At 35.6% G+C, this 22,698-nt stretch overlaps 2 protein-coding genes across 2 annotated transcripts; both read left to right on the forward strand.

Annotated features, from left to right (window-relative positions):
• Window positions 1-1,910: 1,910 nt before the first annotated feature.
• Window positions 1,911-12,932, forward strand: LOC141668440 (uncharacterized). Its single transcript, XM_074475331.1, has 21 exons — window positions 1,911-2,333; window positions 4,649-4,781; window positions 6,107-6,243; window positions 6,340-6,385; window positions 6,696-6,908; window positions 7,022-7,525; window positions 7,615-7,749; window positions 7,843-8,058; window positions 8,137-8,226; window positions 8,314-8,561; window positions 8,638-8,726; window positions 9,262-9,302; window positions 10,306-10,339; window positions 10,435-10,557; window positions 10,702-10,919; window positions 11,007-11,102; window positions 11,208-11,320; window positions 11,477-11,612; window positions 11,685-11,789; window positions 11,899-12,257; window positions 12,679-12,932. The coding sequence occupies exons 1-20, from the start codon at window positions 2,059-2,061 to the stop codon at window positions 12,097-12,099; spliced, it is 3,153 nt and encodes a 1,050-aa protein (XP_074331432.1). The 5' UTR covers window positions 1,911-2,058; the 3' UTR covers window positions 12,100-12,257; window positions 12,679-12,932.
• Window positions 12,933-20,468: 7,536 nt separating this feature from the next.
• On the forward strand, window positions 20,469-22,698 carry LOC141663990 (putative receptor-like protein kinase At1g11050). The gene has a single exon (XM_074469846.1). The coding sequence runs from the start codon at window positions 20,533-20,535 to the stop codon at window positions 22,486-22,488; it is 1,956 nt and encodes a 651-aa protein (XP_074325947.1). The 5' UTR covers window positions 20,469-20,532; the 3' UTR covers window positions 22,489-22,698.

Below are 22,698 nucleotides of genomic sequence, written 5' to 3' on the forward strand. Positions count from 1 at the left end.
TACAAACTATTCTTAAAAAAATATTCATAAACAAAGATAAATTGCAAACTATTTTTAAAAGAATATTCATACTTAATTCAAAAATGCTCATTTTATAAAGTGCATTATAAATCTTTTAACTAGTGTCAACCTAAAGTAAACAAATTAACATTACAAAAATAGGTTAACACAAAATCTTTGAAGAATGATAAAGAATTTTTTTAAAAACTTTTAGAAAAGAGAAGATAAAACGAAATTATGTTTTAAACTTCATAACACTACAATTAACCCTACAATTAACCCTGAAAGTACTAACACATGTTAACAAAACAAAGATAAATTATAAACTATTCTTTAAAAAAAATTCATACTTAATTAAAAATAATAAATATTCTTCAAAATATTATTTATAGTTAATTCATAACAAAATATTAATTAGCGGAATAAATTTTTTTCAAAAAAATTGAATGAAATATAATTCATATAAAATTTAGTTTTAAAAATTTATAAGTACACATATTACATACCAACATTATATACCAACATGTTATTCTTTTTATTTTAACCTAGATGTGCCTTCACTAAATTTTTTATTTTTCAAGACTAATTATATTACACAGTACATGTATGCATAATATAAATGATATATAGCTCGATGCACACGTGAAATAATTTTTTTATTTTTCAAGACTAATTATATTACACAGTACATGTATGCATAATAATAATGATATATAGCTCGATGCACACGTGAAAGAGGGATTTAAAAAGATTGATGCATACCTTTTAGCTAATTAAAGATGTAAAAAGGGTAGACACCTTTAATCATTCTAATCCATAGCCGCCTCCCTACTTTCCTCCCCTCTCCTAGGATTTGTCCATTTTCAAGTAAATCGAGGGGTTTCTAGTGGTTTTCTCCGGTTAAAAACCCCAACCCCTTCATTTTCTTTTATTCTCGTTAATTTTCTTCCAATAAAACCCAGTTTTTTGGGTGTTTGTGTGTTTTTCATCTTGAAGTGTGTGTTTTATCTCTACTTTTGGAGTGTTTGTTATGTTTTTGTTTAGTCATGCTTGGGTTTATTTAGTGTTGGTTCTGTTGAGAACGAATTTATTGATATTTTTGGTGATCTACAAAGCCTGTATCGAATCTGGGGCGGTGATGATTATTACAAGAGCTCACATTTCACAACCAAAAATTGTTCATTTTTCATGGGTTTACACTTTCGGTATTTCTATAGCTGGTACCGGTATGTAGATAGCTGGGGTGCCTTCGGCATGTCTATAGCTGGTGTCCGGCATTTAAATAACTGTGGTGCCGCTTCTCCAATCTCATTTTATGTGATTGGTGTTTCTGAACATTGAGTTAACCATAGTTTTTATGTGATATGTGATTGGTGTTTCTGAACATTGGGCTAACCATAATTTTTATGTGATATGGTCAATTGCGATGTTGCTATTTTCAGAGATGCTGGTGCAATTTGGATCGCTTGGGATGCCTTTGATTTCGTTTTAAGTTTCAAGAATTTTTAAATTTTATGTGTTAAACGATCAGGAAACAAATCATCTAATTGTTTTCAGTATATTATTTGTTTTACCACCTGTAATATATTCGATTTAATAAAAAAATTCTGCATTTGTCAAAAAAAATGTAAAAAGGGTGGGTAAACAACCTGTAAATAGAAAAAAATATTTAAATACATACTCACATATGGTGTTAAAAAAGGTTAGATTATATAAACTAATGAAGATATGATAGGGAAAATTTAAAAAAATTATTCTCACCTCAGATTTATATACTGAATAACCGAGGGATATTATAATAATTTCAAATTACTGCATAAAATAAATTTTTACTGCATTTAGAAACACGAAAATAAAACGTGAAAACTTGAATAATTCCCATCACTTCACCAAGACACCAACTATATATATAACTGTCAAAAACCCTCTCCAGCGCCGTTGCCTAGGGTTTCTCTCTCGCTCTCTCGCTCTCTCGCTCTCTCTCTCTCTCTCTCTCTCTCTCTCTCTCTCCCCCTCTCTCCACACAAAACCTGTGTGTATCTCTCTCCACACAACACAATGGCACAATCACTAGAACTTCTCTTAATTCAATTCCTAATGCCTGATAACGACGCTCGTAGACAAGCTGAAGATCAAATTAAGCGTCTCTCCAAAGATCCACAAGTGGTTCCAGCTCTAATTCATCATTTACGAACCGCGAAAACTCCCAATGTTCGACAACTCTCTGCCGTGCTTTTACGGAAGAAGATCACCGGGCATTGGGCGAAGCTTACGCCGCAGCTGAGACAGCTTGTTAAGCAGTCGTTGATTGATAGCATTACGCTTGAGCATAGGTGTGGATTGAAATTGTGTTGATTTCGTTTATCGTTTTCGTAATGTTCGTGTTTTTATGCTCAATTTGATTATCGGTTATTGTTGATTGTTGTTTTGATTATTGTATTAGGTTGAGGTGGATAGAATTTAGACTCATTTTGTTTATTTTGTTTATCGGTTTTTAGTAGTCCTGCTGTGTTGGTGTTGATTGTTGTTTCAATTTGAGCTGGATATAATGTATACTCATTTTGTTTATCGGTTTTTAGGAGTCGTGCTGTGTTGGTGTTGATTGTTGTTTCAATTTTAATCAATTCTTAAGTTAGGTTGAGGTGGATAGAATTTGTGCTCATTATGTTTAAAGTTTATCGGTTTTTAGTATTTTGTATTTTTGAGCTGGGGTAGTGTCGATTGTTGTGATAGGTTTAGGTAATTTATGCTCATTTTGTTTATTGTTTATTAGTTTTTAGGAGTCCGTAATTTTTGAGCTGTGGCGGTGTTGATTGTTGTTTTGATTGTTAATTTAGGTTGAGGTGGATGGAATTTTTTCTCCTTTTGTTTATTGTTTATCATTTTTGAGTAGTTTGTAATTTTTGTGCTGTTGTGATGTCAATTGATGTTTTGGTTATTAAGTTAGGATTAGGTTTTCCTTAATAGTTGTAATTTGTGACAATTTTCATTGTTCTTTAGGCGATTGTAGGTAACTTGTTTGATGTTAAATGTTGTATAAATTAATAGTTGAGCTGGATAGAATTTGTGCTCATTTTGTTTATTATTTATCGGTTTTTAGTGCTCTGTACTATTCAAATTGTGGTGGTGCTGAATGTTGTTTCAATTATTAAGATAGGATCCGTTTATTTGCTTTAGTAAGCTGGACTTAATTTTCTTTATTGATAGTTGCATCTAGGTTTAATTTAGGTCTTCTCGATTAATTATAATTTACAATTGGTTTGATTGATTTTTATTTGATTGTTGGTAATCTATTTGATGTTGAATGTTGTTTGGATTAATAGGTTCAGTTGTGAAATGCGGAATCATTGAATAAAAAGGCTTAGCATTCCGAGAGCTGCTAAAGATATTTGTTTTTCTTTTAAGTCGTAATGAATACTTTGGGGTAGGAGAAAACTTAAGTTTTGAACTTTCAAATTGACTCGAGTGTATAGAGGAGTTGTTGTGAGTAAAGATTGCCTGATGATTGTAATCATTATTGAGGAAAAATTGGTATACTTTATCAAAATTTTCTCCGGGTGTAAATTAGTGAACAAAAAATCAAATGCAAATGGATCTCTGTTCTCTTGATTTACATGGTGTTAATGTCTGTGAAAGCCTCAAGGCAAGTTAAAAATTACATAGATAATTTCTTTATTACATCAATGACATTATTTGTTCGCTGTTTATGACTCAGAATTTAAACCACGCAGCTATTTAGGAATCTGTCAATATTCTGTCATCCAGTGTTGTTAAAGGCACGATTAATGGCGCTTCACGCTCAGGCGCAAGGTGTGCGATTTAGAGCGATTCTGAAATCGTCTATAAGGCGCTCGGAAGCGCTAAAAGGCGCTCGTAACAGTATAATACAATAATAGTCTAAAATAGAAGGGTAAACAGAAAAGAACCCTAAAGTGTTCACACCACAAACAGCCTGCATCATAGGTCTCTCAGCGGTCACTTAATCTCAGCCTCCATCTAAAAGTAAGCCGGAGATTGAGTTTGATGATACTAAAACTTTTGAATTAGAGAACCTTATCTATTAAGGCTTCATTATTGACATTATTATCTTTTTATTTAGGCTCTTTGTTATGTTTAATTGTTAAGTTTATGTTAAGTACTTCTTGTTAAATTTGTGATTATTTTTTTTTGGGTAAAAGGCGCGCGATTATGGCGCTTCGTGATTCGCGCTTCAAATTTTGGGTCTTGCGCCTTTTTTGTAATCTGTGTATTAAACAGCACTGCTATCTATGTATGTAATTGTTGGTCGATAGGATGTGCCCAGATTTGTTTGAAGAATTACGATGCTGTGACTCCTTGGTCCAACTAAAAGACCAATTAGTGTTCATTGCATAACATTCATCATTTCAATCCTACATGTTTTGGTATTGTTTTCTTTTGGTAGTGTTTTTTATTTTCTAACATGATCTTTTTGACAATCGTTGTCCTCATTATTTATATTAATCATTTCTTGTTGTGCTATTCTTATTAAGTATTTTTTGGAACATATTATGCCTTCTTGTGAATCATGGAAAGTATTGATGTTCCTGGCTTACTTTTTAATGAAGGAAGATGGATATTGTGTTCTGGTGTTCTAATTACTGATAATATTTTTTTACTTGTTTTGCAGTCCACCTGTGAGGCGAGCAAGTGCAAATGTAGTCAGTATTATCGCAAAGTATGCTGTACCAACTGGGGAGTGGCCTGATTTACTCCCTTTCTTATTTCAATGCAGTCAAAGTGTGCAAGAAGATCACAGGGAAGTAAGTAATTTTCTGTTATACAATCAAATCTGGTAATATTTATGATTTCATGATACAAAAAAATATTGAGACTCGCAATCAGATTCATGTATCCCATAGACCTTAAAAATTTGTTTAGTTGAACATGTTTAACAGTTCCCTAAAGTTGATATAAGATATTTCATTGTCCTTTTATCTTTTGCTATTCTTATCTATGTCCATTCATTAGAACATGATTTTGGAACATATGTTCATTTCTGGAGTCGACAATGTTGTAAGAATCTTTTGCTATCTTTCCAATCTATTAGATGAAGTTGCCGGTGATAACTCAGCATCGTAACTCAACCATTTTCCAAATAATGATGAATACTTCTGTTACAACCTACATGATTATAATCATTGGGTATTTTTTTAATGGATTGTAATTCCAGCACCACCATCTATAGACTATCTAATATCCTATAATAGTAAATTGTGTTTGTTTAGAAAATGGATTATTTGAGAAATTTTATTTTCCCACATTACCCTCTTTGGCTTTACAATAAATAAATAAATTATTGAGCAATTATTGAGTTATATGTAAGCTTAGTTTATATGCTGATTATAAGTCAAAAAGGGAAAGTACCTATTTCCTACTTCTCAAAATTTAAATCACAAGTCCATAATAAGTCTTAGTTTCTTTTTACACGAGTGGATCAACTAAAGTTGATTAGCACTTGCAAGTTGACTCCGACATAATGTGGTGAAACCAGCCCAAATTCTATACTCTCTGAAACTTTATCATAATTCTCTTGAACTCCCGTATTTTTATTAAACTCTTAGCAGTCCAGTTGACTTAAATTTTGCATATCTTATATTTCATTATTTTGAAAGACTAAGATGTAATGTGTGGAGGGGTTACAATAACCATTTAAATATGCGTCATGGTTTGTGTTCCAAATAAATTTCATCCCAACCGATGGATATTAATAAATTTTGAGAGGGGTTAACCATGTTCACGTTTTGTATAATTGCAAATCCCTTTTAAACTTTGGTTATAAATATTAGATGTGTTTCATTAAAGACTATGAAAGCAATCTTAAAATAATCTTTCAAGGCAAACCAAGACAGGGAATCGCAGTAAAAGCTCTACCTTGTATATTTTGATATTTCCCGATCTCACTTAATGAACTTCTTGTTAGATGGTCTAGTTTCATGTCTACCTTTTTTTCCCTTGTATCGTTCTTCTCTAAGCTATTGGCTAATGCTAAAAAAAATTGTTTGTGAATTTCATATTTTTCCTCTATGCTAAAATGTACGTAATGTTTAATGATCTAGCACATCAACTTCTTGTTTTTATGATGCAGGTTGCTCTAATACTTTTCAGCTCTCTCACTGAAACAATTGGTAATTCATTTCGGCCACATTTTGCGGATCTGCAATCCCTGCTGCTCAAAAGCCTACAGGATGAGACTAGTACCCGTGTCAGAGTTGCTGCTCTTAAGTAGTTTATCATAACTTATCTTCTATTAATTTGGTAGAATAATGTTGTAGAGTTCTTACAAAATTTTTATGTGCTGCAACTTTATACTTGATACAGGGCAGTTGGGTCTTTTCTGGAGTTCACTCATGATGAAGCCGAAGTGGTAAGTAATATTGCACCATGCTGCTTGTAATTTGTTATAACAGTGGATGAAGTTATTATTGGCACATATTGCAATGTGTCTGCATGTATGTGCTTAATTTTCAGGTAATTTTTTAGGCAATTGGAGCAAACACATCTTCTTTGTAGCTTCATCCTTGTATTTCTTGTTAAATTTTCACTTACGACCTATATGTATAAATAAATGTCAGAACGACCACATAAAGCTCTAGGCTGCTGTATTTATGGCCGTGTGTTCCCATTAATTATAGGAAGTAGAATAATATAACTTTATCACTACTCTACACTTGCAGATCAAGTTTCGAGAGTTCATACCCAGCATATTGAATGTGTCAAGGCAATGCCTTGCCTCCGGTGATGAGGATGTTGCTGTAATTGCTTTTGAAATATTTGATGAGCTGATTGAATCTCCTGCACCTCTTCTTGGTGAATCAGTTAGATCTATTGTGCAGTTCTCACTTGAAGTGTGCTCGAGTCCAAATTTGGAATCAAGCACACGCCATCAGGTACACAAATCACATTGGCTTAATTGTCTATGTTACCTTATAGTTGGATTGCTCTACTTCACTGTACTTGACATCCTAAAACAATTTCAACGTCCTTTTCTCTTTCATGCCAGGCTGTTCAAATAATTTCCTGGCTTGCAAAGTATAAATTCAATTCTCTAAAAAAGCACAAGCTGATCATTCCCATCCTTCAAGTTATGTGCCCATTGCTTGCAGAATCAACAAATAGAGATGAAGATGATGATCTAGCACCTGATCGGGCTGCTGCAGAAGTTATCGACACCATGGCGTTAAACTTGTCGAAGCATGTATTTCCTCCTGTATTTGAGTTTGCGTCTTTAAGTAGTAAGAATGTGAATCCAAAATTTCGGGAGGCATCAGTTACATCTTTGGGAATTGTTTCAGAGGGTTGTTCGGACTTGATGAAAAGTAAGTTGGAACCAATTCTCCTTATTGTCTTGGGAGCTTTGGGAGATTCCGAACAAATGGTAAGGGGGGCTGCTTCTTTTGCTATGGGTCAATTTGCTGAGTATCTGCAACCTGAGATCTGTGATCATTATGAGAGTGTTATTCCTTGCCTTTTAAGTGCTTTGGAGGACACATCGGATGAAGTTAAGGTACATGCAAATTTTGAAAAGAATAAGAGGTACATTCTAATTTACTCTTATTTACTTGTGTAATATAAGTTTATGCGTGAATCTTTCAGGAAAAGTCATATTATGCACTAGCGGCATTCTGTGAGAACATGGGTGAGGAAATCCTTCCTTTCCTTGATCCATTGATGGGAAAACTACTTGCTGCCCTTCAAAGCAGTCCTCGAAATTTGCAGGAAACATGCATGGTACAAATTCTTTATGCTCCCAGAACTTGGTATATTACACAATGTGTTTTTATTTCTATACTTTTGAACTAATTTTCTTTGCTGGTATTTCAGTCAGCAATTGGTTCTGTCGCATCTGCTGCGGAGAAAGCATTCATTCCATATGCTGAAAAGGTTTTAGAGTTGATGAAACACTTCATGGTACTTACTAATGATGAGGACCTCCGTTCACGAGCAAGGGCTACTGAATTGGTCGGAATTGTTGCGATGTCTGTTGGAAGGACAAGAATGGAGCCAATCCTACCACCTTTCATTGAAGCTGCAATCAATGTAATTAATTTCATCTGTGTTTTCCTAACTTGCCATGACAGTCTGTGAACAGTTGATTTAGGATAATTAACAATTCAGGGATATGGATTAGAGTTCAGTGAGCTTCGAGAGTATACACATGGATTTTTAAGCAATGTTGCAGAAATTCTGGATGATGGATTTACTCAGGTATGCTTGTCACTTGTGGTGATCATTTTTTAAGAAACCCATATAGTTTAGTTAACTATATGTTTGGCACCATGATTTTCTAAACAGTACCTCCCGCACGTTGTACCTCTGGCTTTCTCCTCATGCAATCTTGATGACGGTTCTGCTGTGGATGTTGACGATTCTGATGAGGATGACAATATCCATGGATTTGGTGGAGTATCTTCTGATGATGAAGCTCACGATGAACCTAGGGTGCGTAATATCAGCATCAGAACTGGAGTTTTGGACGAAAAAGCAGCTGCAACACAAGCCCTTGGACTATTTTCTTTGCATACAAAAAATGCTTTTGCGCCGTATCCTTGTGGCTGTACTTTTTCTGTCAAGTAAATAATTTCTGTTTTATGATTTAACTTCTTTGACTTTTTAAAGATATTTGGAGGAGTCACTGAAAATACTGATTAGACACTCAACCTATTTCCACGAGGATGTTCGTCTTCAGGCCATCACATCATTGAAGCGTGAGTAGCTATGACATCTAATCTGCTCAAGTAATAGACTTGTTCATCAAACTTACCAAGCATTTGTTCAATAGTCTGAACTTTCTGAAATTTGGAAGAAACTCCTTTGATTGTTTTATGTTACCAAGCCTTTTTAAAAGAACACTATTGAAGGATAAAGGTTAGACTATCAAATTGAAGTTAGGGATGAATTTGAATGTTCTCTCATGCAAGTATGTATAAAATAAATGTGCGGCATTACTTAAGCATTCCATTTTCCGGCCCTTATCTTTATTACAAAGTTTCGACTTAGTTTTATGCACTTCTATAATCATTGAAAATTTTATTTCTTAAGTGGTTTGGTTGTATAATATTTTTGAGGTCCTTGTGCATATTAGTTATTTACATTTAAGCTGTCCATGTTTGTAATAATCAAGGACGGGTAAGCTAATCTTCGTATTCCCTTTTCTCTTCTCGATCTCTAGCTATAATATGTTTCAATCAACTAAAATATGTTACATGTATAAACTCATAGTGAACTTTTATTTGGTGGCAGATATTCTGACAGCTGCACAAGAAGTCTATCAAGCGAATTATGTGAGTGTGCATCGACTCGTGTTGTCCTTGTTATCTTCTATTTAACTTGGTGGTAGTTTAAATTATGCATTCCCTGTTATATGAATATGTATAATTGGAATAATTCAACTGACTGGTACTGTTTTTTATGTGAACCCATCTTAGACTGTTTGAATTAAGGTACAGGGAACATAGTGCTGCACATGTTTTCATGTTTTGTACGTCCGTACATAACACACGTAACGATTGTACCTTCAGTTAACACGGTGCAAGCAATAATCTTGCACAGTATAGTTAGGCCAGCTTGTCCTTTGTTTTAGTTACACCCTTACAGGTATACTGGAGAGAGTTCCGTTTAACTCAAGAACTAAATTCATATAGTATTGAGTCAACAGTTATCAAAAGAGGCTTTCAAATTGCAATTATGGGAGAGGCACCATTGTAAGATCAAAATGATGTTGAACTGTCATTTTCACTTATTTTCCTATGTGGTGCAGTAACGAACTTGCCTAAGCAGTATACTGTTGCATATGCGTACGATGAGTGCAGTTATTTATTGGATTCTGTTTGGCTGTAAGCACTACTGGATGTTCCGTCAAGAATCATGCATCATTATGTATTTATGTTGCAGAATAATATTCACATCCATTGTTCATGCTCATTGCACCCTTTATAGCCATTCTTGACGTGACTCCATTCCACATCTATATATGAAGGATGTTGCAAGTACTAGAAATATTTATGAAACTTCCTACGAATGGTAATGTTAATTAGTAAAATGTTGCTTCTTTAAATCAATGAACATGGCATATCCTCTGGAGGGATTACTACATAATGTTTCCAACCATCCATTACATTGATACGGTTCTCAGGTCAAATTAAGTCAAATCTTTGTTGACAATATGATCTCATCGAGGACCTAACCTTTAAAGCTGCCTGTATGCATATTATTGAAAAGTTGCTTGCAACTCTGCTAGCTAGAAATGCTACTAACTATTTCCATTCAAAATTTTCTCATTCTTAGCTGGAAGGAGCAGCGAAGACGAAAGAAGTTTTGGGTAAAATCATGATCCTGTAGTATTTTTTTATATCATATGGCTGTCAGATGCTGGAGGAATCAGTAACATTTGTTGTTTCTTAAATTATTCCTCAGACTCCGTTATGAACATTTATATCAAGACAATGACTGAAGATGACGATAAGGAGGTTGTTGCTCAAGCTTGTATGAGTGTAGCTGACATTATAAAAGAACTTCCATACATTACAATTGAACCTTGTAAGTATAATTTAAAGGCCTTTATATTTTTTTAGATTATTACTATAGTTTTTTTAGTACAATGCTATTGCATTTAAAGGTGCCATAGTACAGTAAATTAGTGTCTTCCCCTAACATATGTATATGTATTCTTTATTATGATAGACATGCCTAGACTCGTAGATGCTACTCTGCTATTGCTCCAAGAGAACGCAGGCTGTCAACTAGTAGAATCTGATAGTGAAATTGATGATGATGACACCGAGCATGATGAAGTTCTCATGGATGCAGTTTCTGACCTCCTTCCTGCGTTTGCAAAAGCGATGGGCTCTAATTTTGCACCTATATTCTCAAAGTTGTTTGATCCTTTAATGAGATTCGCGGTGGGTGGCATTGTGGCCTTTTATATGCAGTTTCCATGCAGGTCTTTTAGCTTTGAGATCTCACTTGTTTCATGTTTTGAATTACAGAAAGCTTCACGACCATCACAAGATCGAACCATGGTAGTTGCATGTCTTGCAGAAGTTGCTCAGGATATGGGTGCTCCAATCAGTGGTTATGTCGACGTAAATACTTGAAAATATGGAACCTTTTAAATGTCAAGTCATTTAAATTCTAACCTTCACACTGCATGTGTCTATAACTGATTTAGATCTTGCATCATATTTCAGGCTCTAATGCCGTTGGTACTTAAAGAATTAGCCTCGCCAGAAGCGACTAATAGGCGGAATGCTGCTTTTTGCGCTGGAGAATTATGCAAAAATGGCAGCGATTCAGCTTTGAAGTAAATCTCAAATTGGACAAACTCTAATCTATTTTATCTTCCGTTTTCATCGACTTGTGGAAGATCTTTTTCATAGCTCGTATAGTTTTCTTTTCAAATTCCACAGTTCTAACTTCTCTTTGTTTATACGTTGCTTCATTTACCCCAAATTGCCAGATACTATGCTGATGTATTACGTTGTCTTTACCCATTGTTTGGGGAATCTGAGCCTGATGATGCAGTAAGGGACAATGCTGCTGGAGCAGTGGCAAGAATGATTATGGTTCGACCGGATGTTGTCCCTCTGAATCAGGTTAATATGCTACCAGTTATGATATGATTAATTTTAGGATAAACTCTGTTAATTGTTTTTTCCTATCTTTAGGTCCTTCCTGTTTTCTTGAAAGTTCTTCCTCTTAAAGAGGATCACGAAGAATCGATGATTGTCTACAGCTGTGTCTGTAATCTTGTTTTGACATCTAATTCCCAGGTTTGAATTATTTGCTATCTGATCTCTGCTCTGCAATTTTCTTCTTGTAGGCAAGTAACTGTATCTTACCTTTTGTTTTCGTCACCTTTTTGTTGTAAATGCAATTCAGGTGCTGTCTCTAGTTCCGGAATTAGTTAATCTGTTTGCTCAAGTTGCCATCTCACCTGTGGAAACTCCTGAAGTCAAAGCTCAAATTGGCAGAGGTTTTTCACATTTGATATCTCTTTATGGTAACCAGATGCAAGCTCTATTAGAAAATCTATCATCTGCGCATGCTAATGCGCTTGCTGCTATTGTGCCGAAGAGTTAACACCAAATCAAGTTCATCGGCTTGACCAAGTCATTGCCACAATATCTTTCTCTAGGACCTCCTTTTTTCCCTTTCAAAAGATGAGTTTGTTATCAAGTATTTTTGTTTGCTATGCGAGGTGGGAGTGGTTTCCGGAAATGAAGATTATTCTCACCCAGGTATGTTATAGATTAATTGACGCCTAATTATCCATGTAAACAGAATTCATAATAAAACATAGGGTTCTTAATGTTAAGTTGTTGACAGTGTGCAGTCACTTCTTTTTCTCATTCATGATTATTGTTGGAAGTTTACATTCTACTTTGAATGGGCTGAGGTGCTAGATACTTTGAATCTGTTAGAAGCTAACAAGGTCATGTTAATCATATTCTAGTTTTCGTCAGCGGTGATCGAAGTCTAACTTTCGAATGTAAAAATAGTATTTCAGACATTTTCTAACATAATTTTTGCTTTCAGTTGCTATTCATTTTAGCTAATTATTACCATGCCATATGCCTATATTTATTTTGAACTTTTTTTTATAGTGTGAATTTGTTTTTGTTTTTGTTTCTAATATTAGCACCGTCTACTTTTGTGCAGGTTTTGGTCTGCGTATTGCAGCTTGTCTATTTTTTATAGTTTAAGTGGGTTTCATATTTTTTGATTCTAAAAGGTATTTATTTACTATATGTTTGATTTCACTGTAGTAGCTTTTGGTGCTGTTCATTTTTTAAATTTGTGAAGGCAGTCTGTATATTTATATACAGTATATAGCATGTGAAATATTATGTAATTTTAGATATGGCTAGAAGCCGTATCGTTTACTGTAACATTTTTAATAGATCTTGGCTGAAATGGTATTCATTTATCATTTATTTAATCTTTTTATTGAATATTGCTTAACAGCTAATTAAGTAAATATATAATTTATTAGCATATGGTTATTTATAAGAATTTTATCTAAGTTAATGATCAAAATTTTAATAGTTACTTATAAAAACAAATTTGTTTAACTTCTAGACTTGTTCGTTAGGTACAAATACTCCCTGGTATACTCAGTCTTGTTACTAGGGAAACGAACCGTCGCATTTGCGTGTGTGGGTAATCGCAATATTTTTAACTGCGAATTTGTGATTTGGGCGGATATATTTACGGTTCAATCACCTATTATAACTTTTATAAAATTTATTATACCACAAAAATAAACTTGGAACAATATAAAAATTAAAAATTCAAATACTAGGAACAATATAAAAATTAAAAATTCAAATACTAAATTGGAAGTACTTTTTTGTGACAAAAGTAAAAAAATCCTACAATTTATAGCAATGATCGAATTCAGAAATTGGGACGATAGAGAAATAGAGAATAAATTCAGCTGCCAAAATTTTCTCGTTAAAAGCACCTACCTATATGTTTGAAGGCTGCAATTGAGTCATTATTTGCTTCACTTGGATTAAGCATATCCAGATTAAGCGAGAATACGACGAAGCAAGTAATATGTAAGGCCAGTTCAATGGATTGAAAAGTATAATACTGGCAGAAAATGCATCAGCTCATTTCGTGCACTGCTTCGCTCATCAACTTCAGTTGACACTTGTAAGTGTTGCTAGAACTCACAAGAAAATTGCTCCACTTTTTCTAAATATTGCTACTTTGACTAATGTTGTTGGAAGCTCGTGCAAGCGCAAAGATATGTTGCGAGAGAAATGGTTTAAAAAAGTCATTGAACAGATTCAAAATAATGAAGTTGCTACTGGACGAGAGCTGAATCAGGAAATAACATTGCAAAGAGCCGACGACATACGCTGGGGCTCGTAATTGGGTTGTATTAAATCTACTTGCCTTATTTACTTCACTGGTTGAAGTACTAGAAATTATTAAAAATGAAGGTAAATTATCGGATCAAAGTGCTGAAGCGACCTTTTAGTTATTATTCAACATTTTTAATTTGTCTTCTTATTACATCTCTTATTACATCTCATGAGGAATGTATTAGGAACTATTACCGAGTTATCGCAAGCATTGCAGAGAAAAGATCAAGATCTGGTAAATACTATGGATTTCGTTAAGTCATGTAACAAAGATTTCAATACATGAGAGATAATGGTTGGGGGTCTTTACTTGAGCAAACATGTGATTTTTGTGTTAAGAATTCAATTATCATCCCAAAAATGGAAGATGTGTATTTTAAATGTGTTATTGAGTGATAAAAAGGGCCATATTTCGTTACTTCTGAGATTTTGGATCTTTTTTCCCTAAATTGTGATAGTAAGGGCCATTACCCCATTATTCCTCACACACCCGAAGACTACATAGGCAGAGGGGAGTCGAATTACGGTGCTAATTTTAAGAATGAAAAGTCCTCGAAACAGCATCACAGACCGGGAACTTTGGCAATGTATGGTGGAGGTAATGGAACACAAGTGAATGGATCACATTTCGTAATTAGTCTAAGAGGTGATTGGTTTTTTCAAAAGTATCTTGATGTGTTCGGACAAGTTGTGGATGGTATAGATGTCGTGTATGCTATTAACAATGTCGTGTTATCGTCATCAGGACAGCCAATGAAACCGATTAGTATTGCAGAATGTGGCCAGATTGTTAGTACGATGGTGTTTTTTGATGTAGATTTGGGAAAAAATGTTAAAAATAACAATTTTTTGGTGCAAATGGCTGAAAATACCCATTCTGGAAGTGGACGGCTAAAATATCAATTTGGATACGCATTTGCCATTTGGGTATTCTGTTTTGTACTAGATACGCATTTGTCAAATGGATATCTAATTTTTTTTTTTTAAGATACGCATATCAATGATAATACCCAAACTATAAATGCGTATCTCTAGTAATTTTCTTAGATACCCAATTCTCAAATGCGTATTACACTTACCCAATTACAAAATACGTAACCAAAACAGTATTTTCAGCTATGTGTTTTAAAAATGGGTATTTTCAGTCATTGCACCCCAAAAATGGGTATTTCTAAACATCACCCTAGATTTGGTGGTACTAACTAAAGTTGGTCGCATTGTAATTAAACTTTATGATGACACAAACCCGAAAACTGCTAGAAACTTTCGTGTACTTTGTACAGGTGAGAAGGGGATTGGTAAGGTTTCAGGTAAAACTCTGAACTACAAATGATCGATATTCTACCGTGTGATTCCAGGAAGTACACGTGTCATGGAGGCGATATTACTGATGGGGATGGTACAGGAATAGGGGAGTCCATTTACGGCCCTGACAAATTTGAGGCCGAGAATTTTAAGGACCTGGGGTTTTGTTGAAGGGATGGAGGCCGTCGAGGGCCCTACGGGTATAAACGAGCCAAACTGTTCGTGAGCTATTCGAGCTCGACTAGGAAAAAATTCGAATTTGGCTCGAAAATAATCGAGCCGAGCTCGAGCTTTTCTAATTTTTAACCGAGCCGAGAGCTCGAGTTTCAAATTATTCGGCTCGTAAGGCTCGCGAGCATTATCGAGCATTTATTATTTTTTAATTTTTTTTATTATAAATATATTTTTATGTAAATATTTAATATTTTTATACATTATTTATTTTTATCGAGTCGAACTCGAGCTGAACTCGAGTTGAACCGATCATATTTCGAATATTTGTTAATATTTAGTGAATTAATTTGAGCTTTCGAGCCGAACTCGAGCCTACCGAACCTATTACGAGCCGAGATTCGAACTTGAAATTAAAGGCTCCGTCGAGCTCGAGCCCGGACTATTTTAATCGAGCTCGAGCCGAGCCTGCCAGTATTCGGCTCGGTTCGGCTCGGCTCGATTACACCCCTAGTCGAGGCTATCGACAAGGTTGGATCTTGAAACGGAAGGACTATCAAGGTAGTGACAATTGTTGATTCTGGTCAGATATATGATTTTGATCATACTACAGAGCCTCTTCCAGAAGAAGAGGAACCCTATTAATATCCGTTCTTGATTAAATCTGGCAATGAGCGAAAATCAAACACACGACGATAATAAAACTGATACCAGCAGGCTATCCCGTCACGAGGGAGCCCAGTTAATTAGTTGATCTTGAATTGCTCATATCTGTTTCAAATTTAAGTATCAAATCTATGTTTTATTAGTTGTAAAAAATCATTATACACATTATTCAGGGGTGGCCCCGGTTATACCTAGGCCACCGACGGGCCCAAAATCTATGATAGGGAGTTGCAATTGCATGACGTTGTGGAGGACGACGAAATTGAGGTGGATTGATTTTTTCTTATGGTAGTTTCAGTTCGGTTTATGGTGAGCAGGTGTTCGAGTTGGAAGTTAATTGTTGTTCTTCTTTTATAGTTTAGTGTTTAGTCTTGATCGTTATTTTCGTGTAGGTGTATGGTGTTCGAGTCCACCTTTTTATCGGAGTTCTCGGACTCCATCTACGTTCTGTAAATAAAATATATTGTAAAACGTGTTATTTTGCAAAACATGTTACACAGATAGCATAACTTCAACAAAACAAATTATGCAAATCTCATATATTTACGGTACAATATGTATGTTCTGCAATATGTTCTGCAACATGAACATTTATGTTCTGCAAACTAAACATGTTTTGTAGAATATATATTTTTGCAATGTTCTGCTTGTAAAATGTATGCAATCTACAAGATTTTTGATAGAATAGTGATGTTTGTCGAAAAATAATATGTTTTGCAATATTTTAAGCTATATTTTACTTGCAGAACATATATGGACTCCGAGGACTACAATTAAAGGTGGACTCCATAGAACTTTACTCAATTTTATATAATATGCGATTGTGGCTGAATTTTCGCGGTTTTTAAAATAATAAATCTGCAACCAAATCGCAAACTAACGGTTATCTAAAATTATATCCATAACTATCCACATTTACGGTTAACCGTATTATGCGAATCGGTTGCAAGCTGATTTTTGCGGTTGAGCGGATTGAACATGCAGCCAGGTTCCCGAGTAATTCGAATGTACATAGTAGTATTTTCTTCAATCTAGTATTATTTCCAAAAAACTACTCCAGATTGAATGTTCTGAATATAAAAATGTTCGAGAGATTTGATTTGATAAGCTGGGAATTCAATACAGAAACTTCTGGGTGATAAAAGTACACGCAAGTAGAAGTAACGAAACATGTGTAAATTCTGAAAGTCCTTTAACTTGCAGTAAATCTGACTTCTGATCATGTATAGTTACAGCTCCCAGCCCATTTGCTACAAACAATTAAAGAATCCAGAACCCGATTTCGCTGTGATTTTAATTAAGTGTCCCCGACAAAATTTCGCTCCGATTCTCGCTCATTGTGAAAATTGTTAAAACAAAACATAATTTGTCAGACATGTAAGTTTAATAATGGGTGAAGAACAAATTTAGCATATTTTTACACAAAATTAACAAAAATGACCCAACTTTAGTTAATAGTATTCACTTTATACGAGATAACCAACTGTGAAATATCTCATATATGAAATACCTAACTACCAGTGGAGTATCATATATAGATTGGGATACCCAAACAGTGGAGTATTCAATCGGCTAAAATTGACCACTTTTTTCAGAATGACTATTTTGATTAAATTTTTTCAAAAATTGGCTATTTTTATCTTTTTTTCTCTAATAATTTTAAAAATGAGTGTATCTAATATTATCTTGTTTATTATCCATGAGAAAACTTAATATTTATGTTTATGAAATTATTTTGGAAAAGTGCGCTCACCTTTACTTCGCTACAAAATATCGGGATTTTCGGGGGTGATCTTAATTATATAGGCCAACAAAACTTGCGACCGGAGTTATTTATGCTAAGGGCTCCCAAATTTCCAACCTTTTTAAATGGATATATATAACATTGCATGAAATATGTATGTTGGGATCCCATCAACTGATTTTGATCAAGGTCATGTAAATTAGGATTTCTGACTCATGGTTATTATAGCGGAAAAATTCCGAAGCAACTATAACCCGAAATAGTATATATCTTGTCTAAGTGTCAACCCCATGATTTTGTGATGGTTGTTTATAATGTTAAGAGTTGATCATGTGAATCATACTACCATGATGATCTGTGTCCAGAACCAGATGGAAAAAATGACAAAAATACTCAATTTTTTTAAAAATTTAACCAAAATAGTCATTCTGAAAAAAACGGCCAATTTTAGCCGATTGAATACTCCACTATCAGTTGGGTATCCCAATTTGTATAAGATACTCCACTGGTAGTTGAGTATTTCATATATGAGATATTCCACTGACGGTTGAGTATCTCATATAAAGTGAATACTCGGGTATTCCATCAGCTAAAGTCGGCCAACTTTTTAGAAATTGGTCATTTTTGTTAATTTTGTGTAAAAATAGGTTAAATTTGTCATTCGTCCAACCAGATGCATACAGAACAAGCCGTGTACTACTTGGCAATAAAAAGAAGGAAGTCTGTGTACTTTTTTATGAATTCTCGTGGCTAAGTCGTTATGTTTCAGCTTTCATCAATGATATAAGGCTGAGCAGAATTATAAAATGTTACGGTGGTGTTAGGCTTGAGCAATTGTCAAGTTGTGTATCCTAATTCCTAAGCCCCCGAGGGGTGAAATCTGGATATGAATGGCTTGCTCCCGAGTTTTAAAAAGGAAAGGAAGTAAACGATAAGTAGATGAGATACTTTCATCCCATATTTGAACTGAATTAAATAAACGGTAAGGGGTGGAATGTGGACATGCATGTCTTACTTCTGAGTAGAGGTGGCCAAACGTGCGGGTTCGAACCGCACATTCAGGACCGGCTCGTACGGAAACCGTAAAATATTCGGCCCGATTCGGGCCGGTTCAAACCCGCACAACCCGCCGAAAGAAGCGAACCGAATACGAATTTAATTTTAAAAAACCGGAACCGGCACTAACCCGCACGACCCGCACAGGCGAAGCCCGCGTGAGCCGCACGAACTGTGCAACCCGCACAGCCCGCACAGCCCGCACGGCCCGCGGGTCAGTGATGGTCGTAATTCTGGGATTCAGGGAAGAAATAAAGGTGTTCCTTTTAAGCAAGTTCAGTACTCTAACCGGGGTGTGGTTATCCGGGAGAATAGGGAGAATATTGGAAGTGTTAAGGAGAGAAGTCAGGTTGTTGGGCCATCCGGAGTTAATAAAATTAGTTTTGATTTGCAGAAGGGTGGTTTGGGGAGCTCGGGTTTTTCTAAGGTGGTTGGTAGTGATGTGAAAGCTGGGGGTTTAAAGGAGAACAAGAGTATAGGTCGTCCTGTGATTATTCAGAATAGGTTTGATGTGTTGAATGCTGAGGAATTTGTACAAAGACTCTGTTCAACCCGCACAACCGCCAACCCGCGTACCTGCAACCCGCAAACCCGTGAACCGCCTGACACGCACACGAGTTCAGTGCCGAATCCGGGTTACTTTTTGTAAGCTCAAACACAGCCCGGCCCGATTCGCTCGCTTCCAGTGCCGGTTCAGTGTTCAGGTTTTCCGGTTCCAACCCGCTTCCAACCCAGCCCGGCCCGCACGACCCGCACGGGCGGCCACCTCTAATTCTGAGTTTTCAAAAACGAAATAAGTAATAAGAATGAAAAGTACTTTTATCCCATTTTTTTTAGTGAAATTTGCATTCATGGTTATTTACTTTCATTCTTTAAAAAACTGGAAAGCACAATTATGAGTAAAAACGAAACGATTTCATTTACTCTTTATTTTCACTTGATTTCTAACCTTTTTAAAACTCGGGAGTAGGGTAGGAGAATAAAACCAGCATTTCCCTTTCTTTTAATCCAAACAGAAAATAGGGTTTAATAGAAAGATGTCATAGTGGTTTCCCAGTGGGGCAATTCAGGTCAACATTCATATAACTGCAGACAATCTAAACAAAACAAAATCTCATTCATTTATATTAGACCCCATCATTAAGCTCTGCTGTACTGAGATTTTCTGCTAGAGTGTAATTTTAAGACCTTTATTAATCACACACATTTTGACTTTTGTTCATAAAATAGACAATTCCCCTGTACCAACCCCAACACACAAAAACTATCTTTATCTTACATTCTGGAGAAAACTGTGGCCAACAGATTCTTAACAAAAAGTGACACATCAGTATTTTACACTACTAATCATTCCCAAATCAAAACCTCACATCAGTTACACTATTAACATTATTTTCTTGTTAAGTAACCGATCAATCTAAAACCTTAAGGTGATAGAGAAAGGTCCGAACAAGTCAAGTCTCTCACTGAACTCTTATATAATATTAAGTAATCAGTCCATCTAAACCTTCAAGGTGGTAGAGAAAGATCCGAACATGATTTTATACTTTTCAACATTTCTTATATATTTAAACACGTCCCGTCACTCAAGTCGCACACAGACACACCCGTCTTGTATTTGACAAGCTCGACTCCATATATGGAGTGAACAAGAATAAAGATAAAGCTTCAACCTTTACTCATTCTTTTTCAAAAGCCATGATTATTGTAGTATCAGTTTTTACAATAATGAACACTCAACTTTTGATTTTGTTTGTTCTACTTGCACTATGTTTGACCACAACTTCAGCCTCCACCACTAACAACTCTACAAAATCATCATGTCCTATTGATTTTGGTTATGTTCCAAGAGTACCATGGCCAATCTATAACTGCAAAGATGTTCCAAATAAATCTCAAAGCACCAATAGAAGTCAGTGTTGTCAAACACTCCTCAGTCTTTTTGGAATAGGCCTTGCTCAACATCTCAAAAAAACATCTTTTTTTCAGCTACCAAATTTGCCAACTTCAGTTTCATGCATCTCTGATTTTCAATCAAGTTTAAGCTCGTTAACTCTGCGCGATGATCTTACATCTTCTTGCATGGACCCTGGTCAGTTTATACTTAAGCCTGACATGTGTGCTTCGATTCAGTCGACTAAAGACTGGAGAACCAAGCTAGGATCATCCACTGCACTTGATGCAGCTTGTAAGCCAGACCTCACTCAGCTGACTGCATGTGATGCATGCGTGGCTGCGGGATTACGTGTTCAGGCTGATCTGGTTGCTGTTGATGGTAATAGATCTCATACTACTGAATGTTTTTACTTTACAGTTTTGTATGCTGCTGGTATGGTGAATAGATTTGGACCTGAAAGTATAGGGACTGCTGCTTGTATATTTGGCCTTTCTGTTGAAAAAACATCGAAGGGTAAGAGCCGTTTACCCTTAATTTTAGGACTAGCTGGAGGTTGGGCTGCAGTTTTGGTTATAGCATTGCCAGTAGGACTGTACTTTTGGTTTGAAAGGAAGAAGAAAATTGAGATGGCTAAAAGGCGTGCTATGGATGATAACGGGGAATCAGGGTCTAGGCCAAGAGTTCGGCCTAATACAGGTTCAATATGGTATAAAATTCATGAGCTTGAAGTAGCTACTAACAAATTTTCTCCAAAGAATTTTATTGGTAGGGGTGGTTTTGGAATGGTCTACAAAGGAATATTGTATGATGGAAGTGTTGTTGCAGTTAAGAAGGTTCTTGAATCGGATTTTCAAGGGAATGCAGAGTTTTGTAATGAAGTTGAGATTATTAGTAACTTAAAACATAGGAATCTGGTGCCACTTAGAGGTTGTTGTGTGACAGGCGACGACAAGGATGATGATGAGAAGGAGGAAGACAGGTACCTTATTTACGATTACATGCCTAATGGAAATCTTGATGATCATTTGTTTCCTTCTCAGAGTGGAAATGGAAAGCCTCCATTGACATGGCCTCAAAGAAAAAGCATTATCTTGGATGTGGCAAAGGGCCTAGAATATCTTCACTATGGAGTAAAACCGGCTATTTATCATAGAGACATCAAGGCTACAAATATACTTCTAGATGCAGGTATGAGAGCAAGAGTTGCAGATTTTGGTTTAGCAAAACAAAACAGAGAAGGTCAGTCTCATTTGACTACAAGAGTGGCAGGAACACATGGGTACTTAGCCCCAGAATATGCCCTTTACGGACAGTTGACAGAGAAGAGTGATGTTTATAGCTTTGGAGTGGTTTTGCTGGAGATTATGTGTGGGAGAAAAGCACTTGATCTATCTTCCACAGGGTCGCCTCGTTCATTCTTGATCACTGATTGGGCGTGGTCACTTGTAAAAGCTGGAAAACTAGATCAAGTTTTAGATGCTTCTTTAATGAGAGATGAAGATCCAGAGAGCGCAAATCCAAAGGGAATAATGGAAAGGTTCATACTTGTGGGGATCTTGTGTGCTCATGTGATGGTGGCTTTTAGGCCTACAATTTCAGAGGCAATAAAAATGCTTGAAGGAGATATTGAGGTTCCTGCAATATCGGATAGGCCAATGCCCATCGCCCATCCTTCACAATATCGCGATGGTAATACTTTTAGCATATCTCCGGCAGTGAGTAGGCTGCAACTAAACAGCGGAGACATGCTCAGGTAATTGAAATGTAACTCCACAACTGCTTATTTCTCAGTCATTTTCAAGCGATACTTTTTATAGATCATTTGTTTTTAGTTTGTAGAACATATTATGATCAGTTCTGCAGAATTGAAAGGGCTTATAATTTCATACAGTATACATGAAGTCTGCTAATGTTGGCTTCGTGTTACAAGATTCCATGTACCTTTGACAAACAAAATTTCCAAGCAA

This window comes from Apium graveolens, chromosome 6 (assembly GCF_009905375.1).
Source record: "Apium graveolens cultivar Ventura chromosome 6, ASM990537v1, whole genome shotgun sequence".
In the NCBI taxonomy this organism is placed as follows: domain Eukaryota; kingdom Viridiplantae; phylum Streptophyta; class Magnoliopsida; order Apiales; family Apiaceae; genus Apium; species Apium graveolens.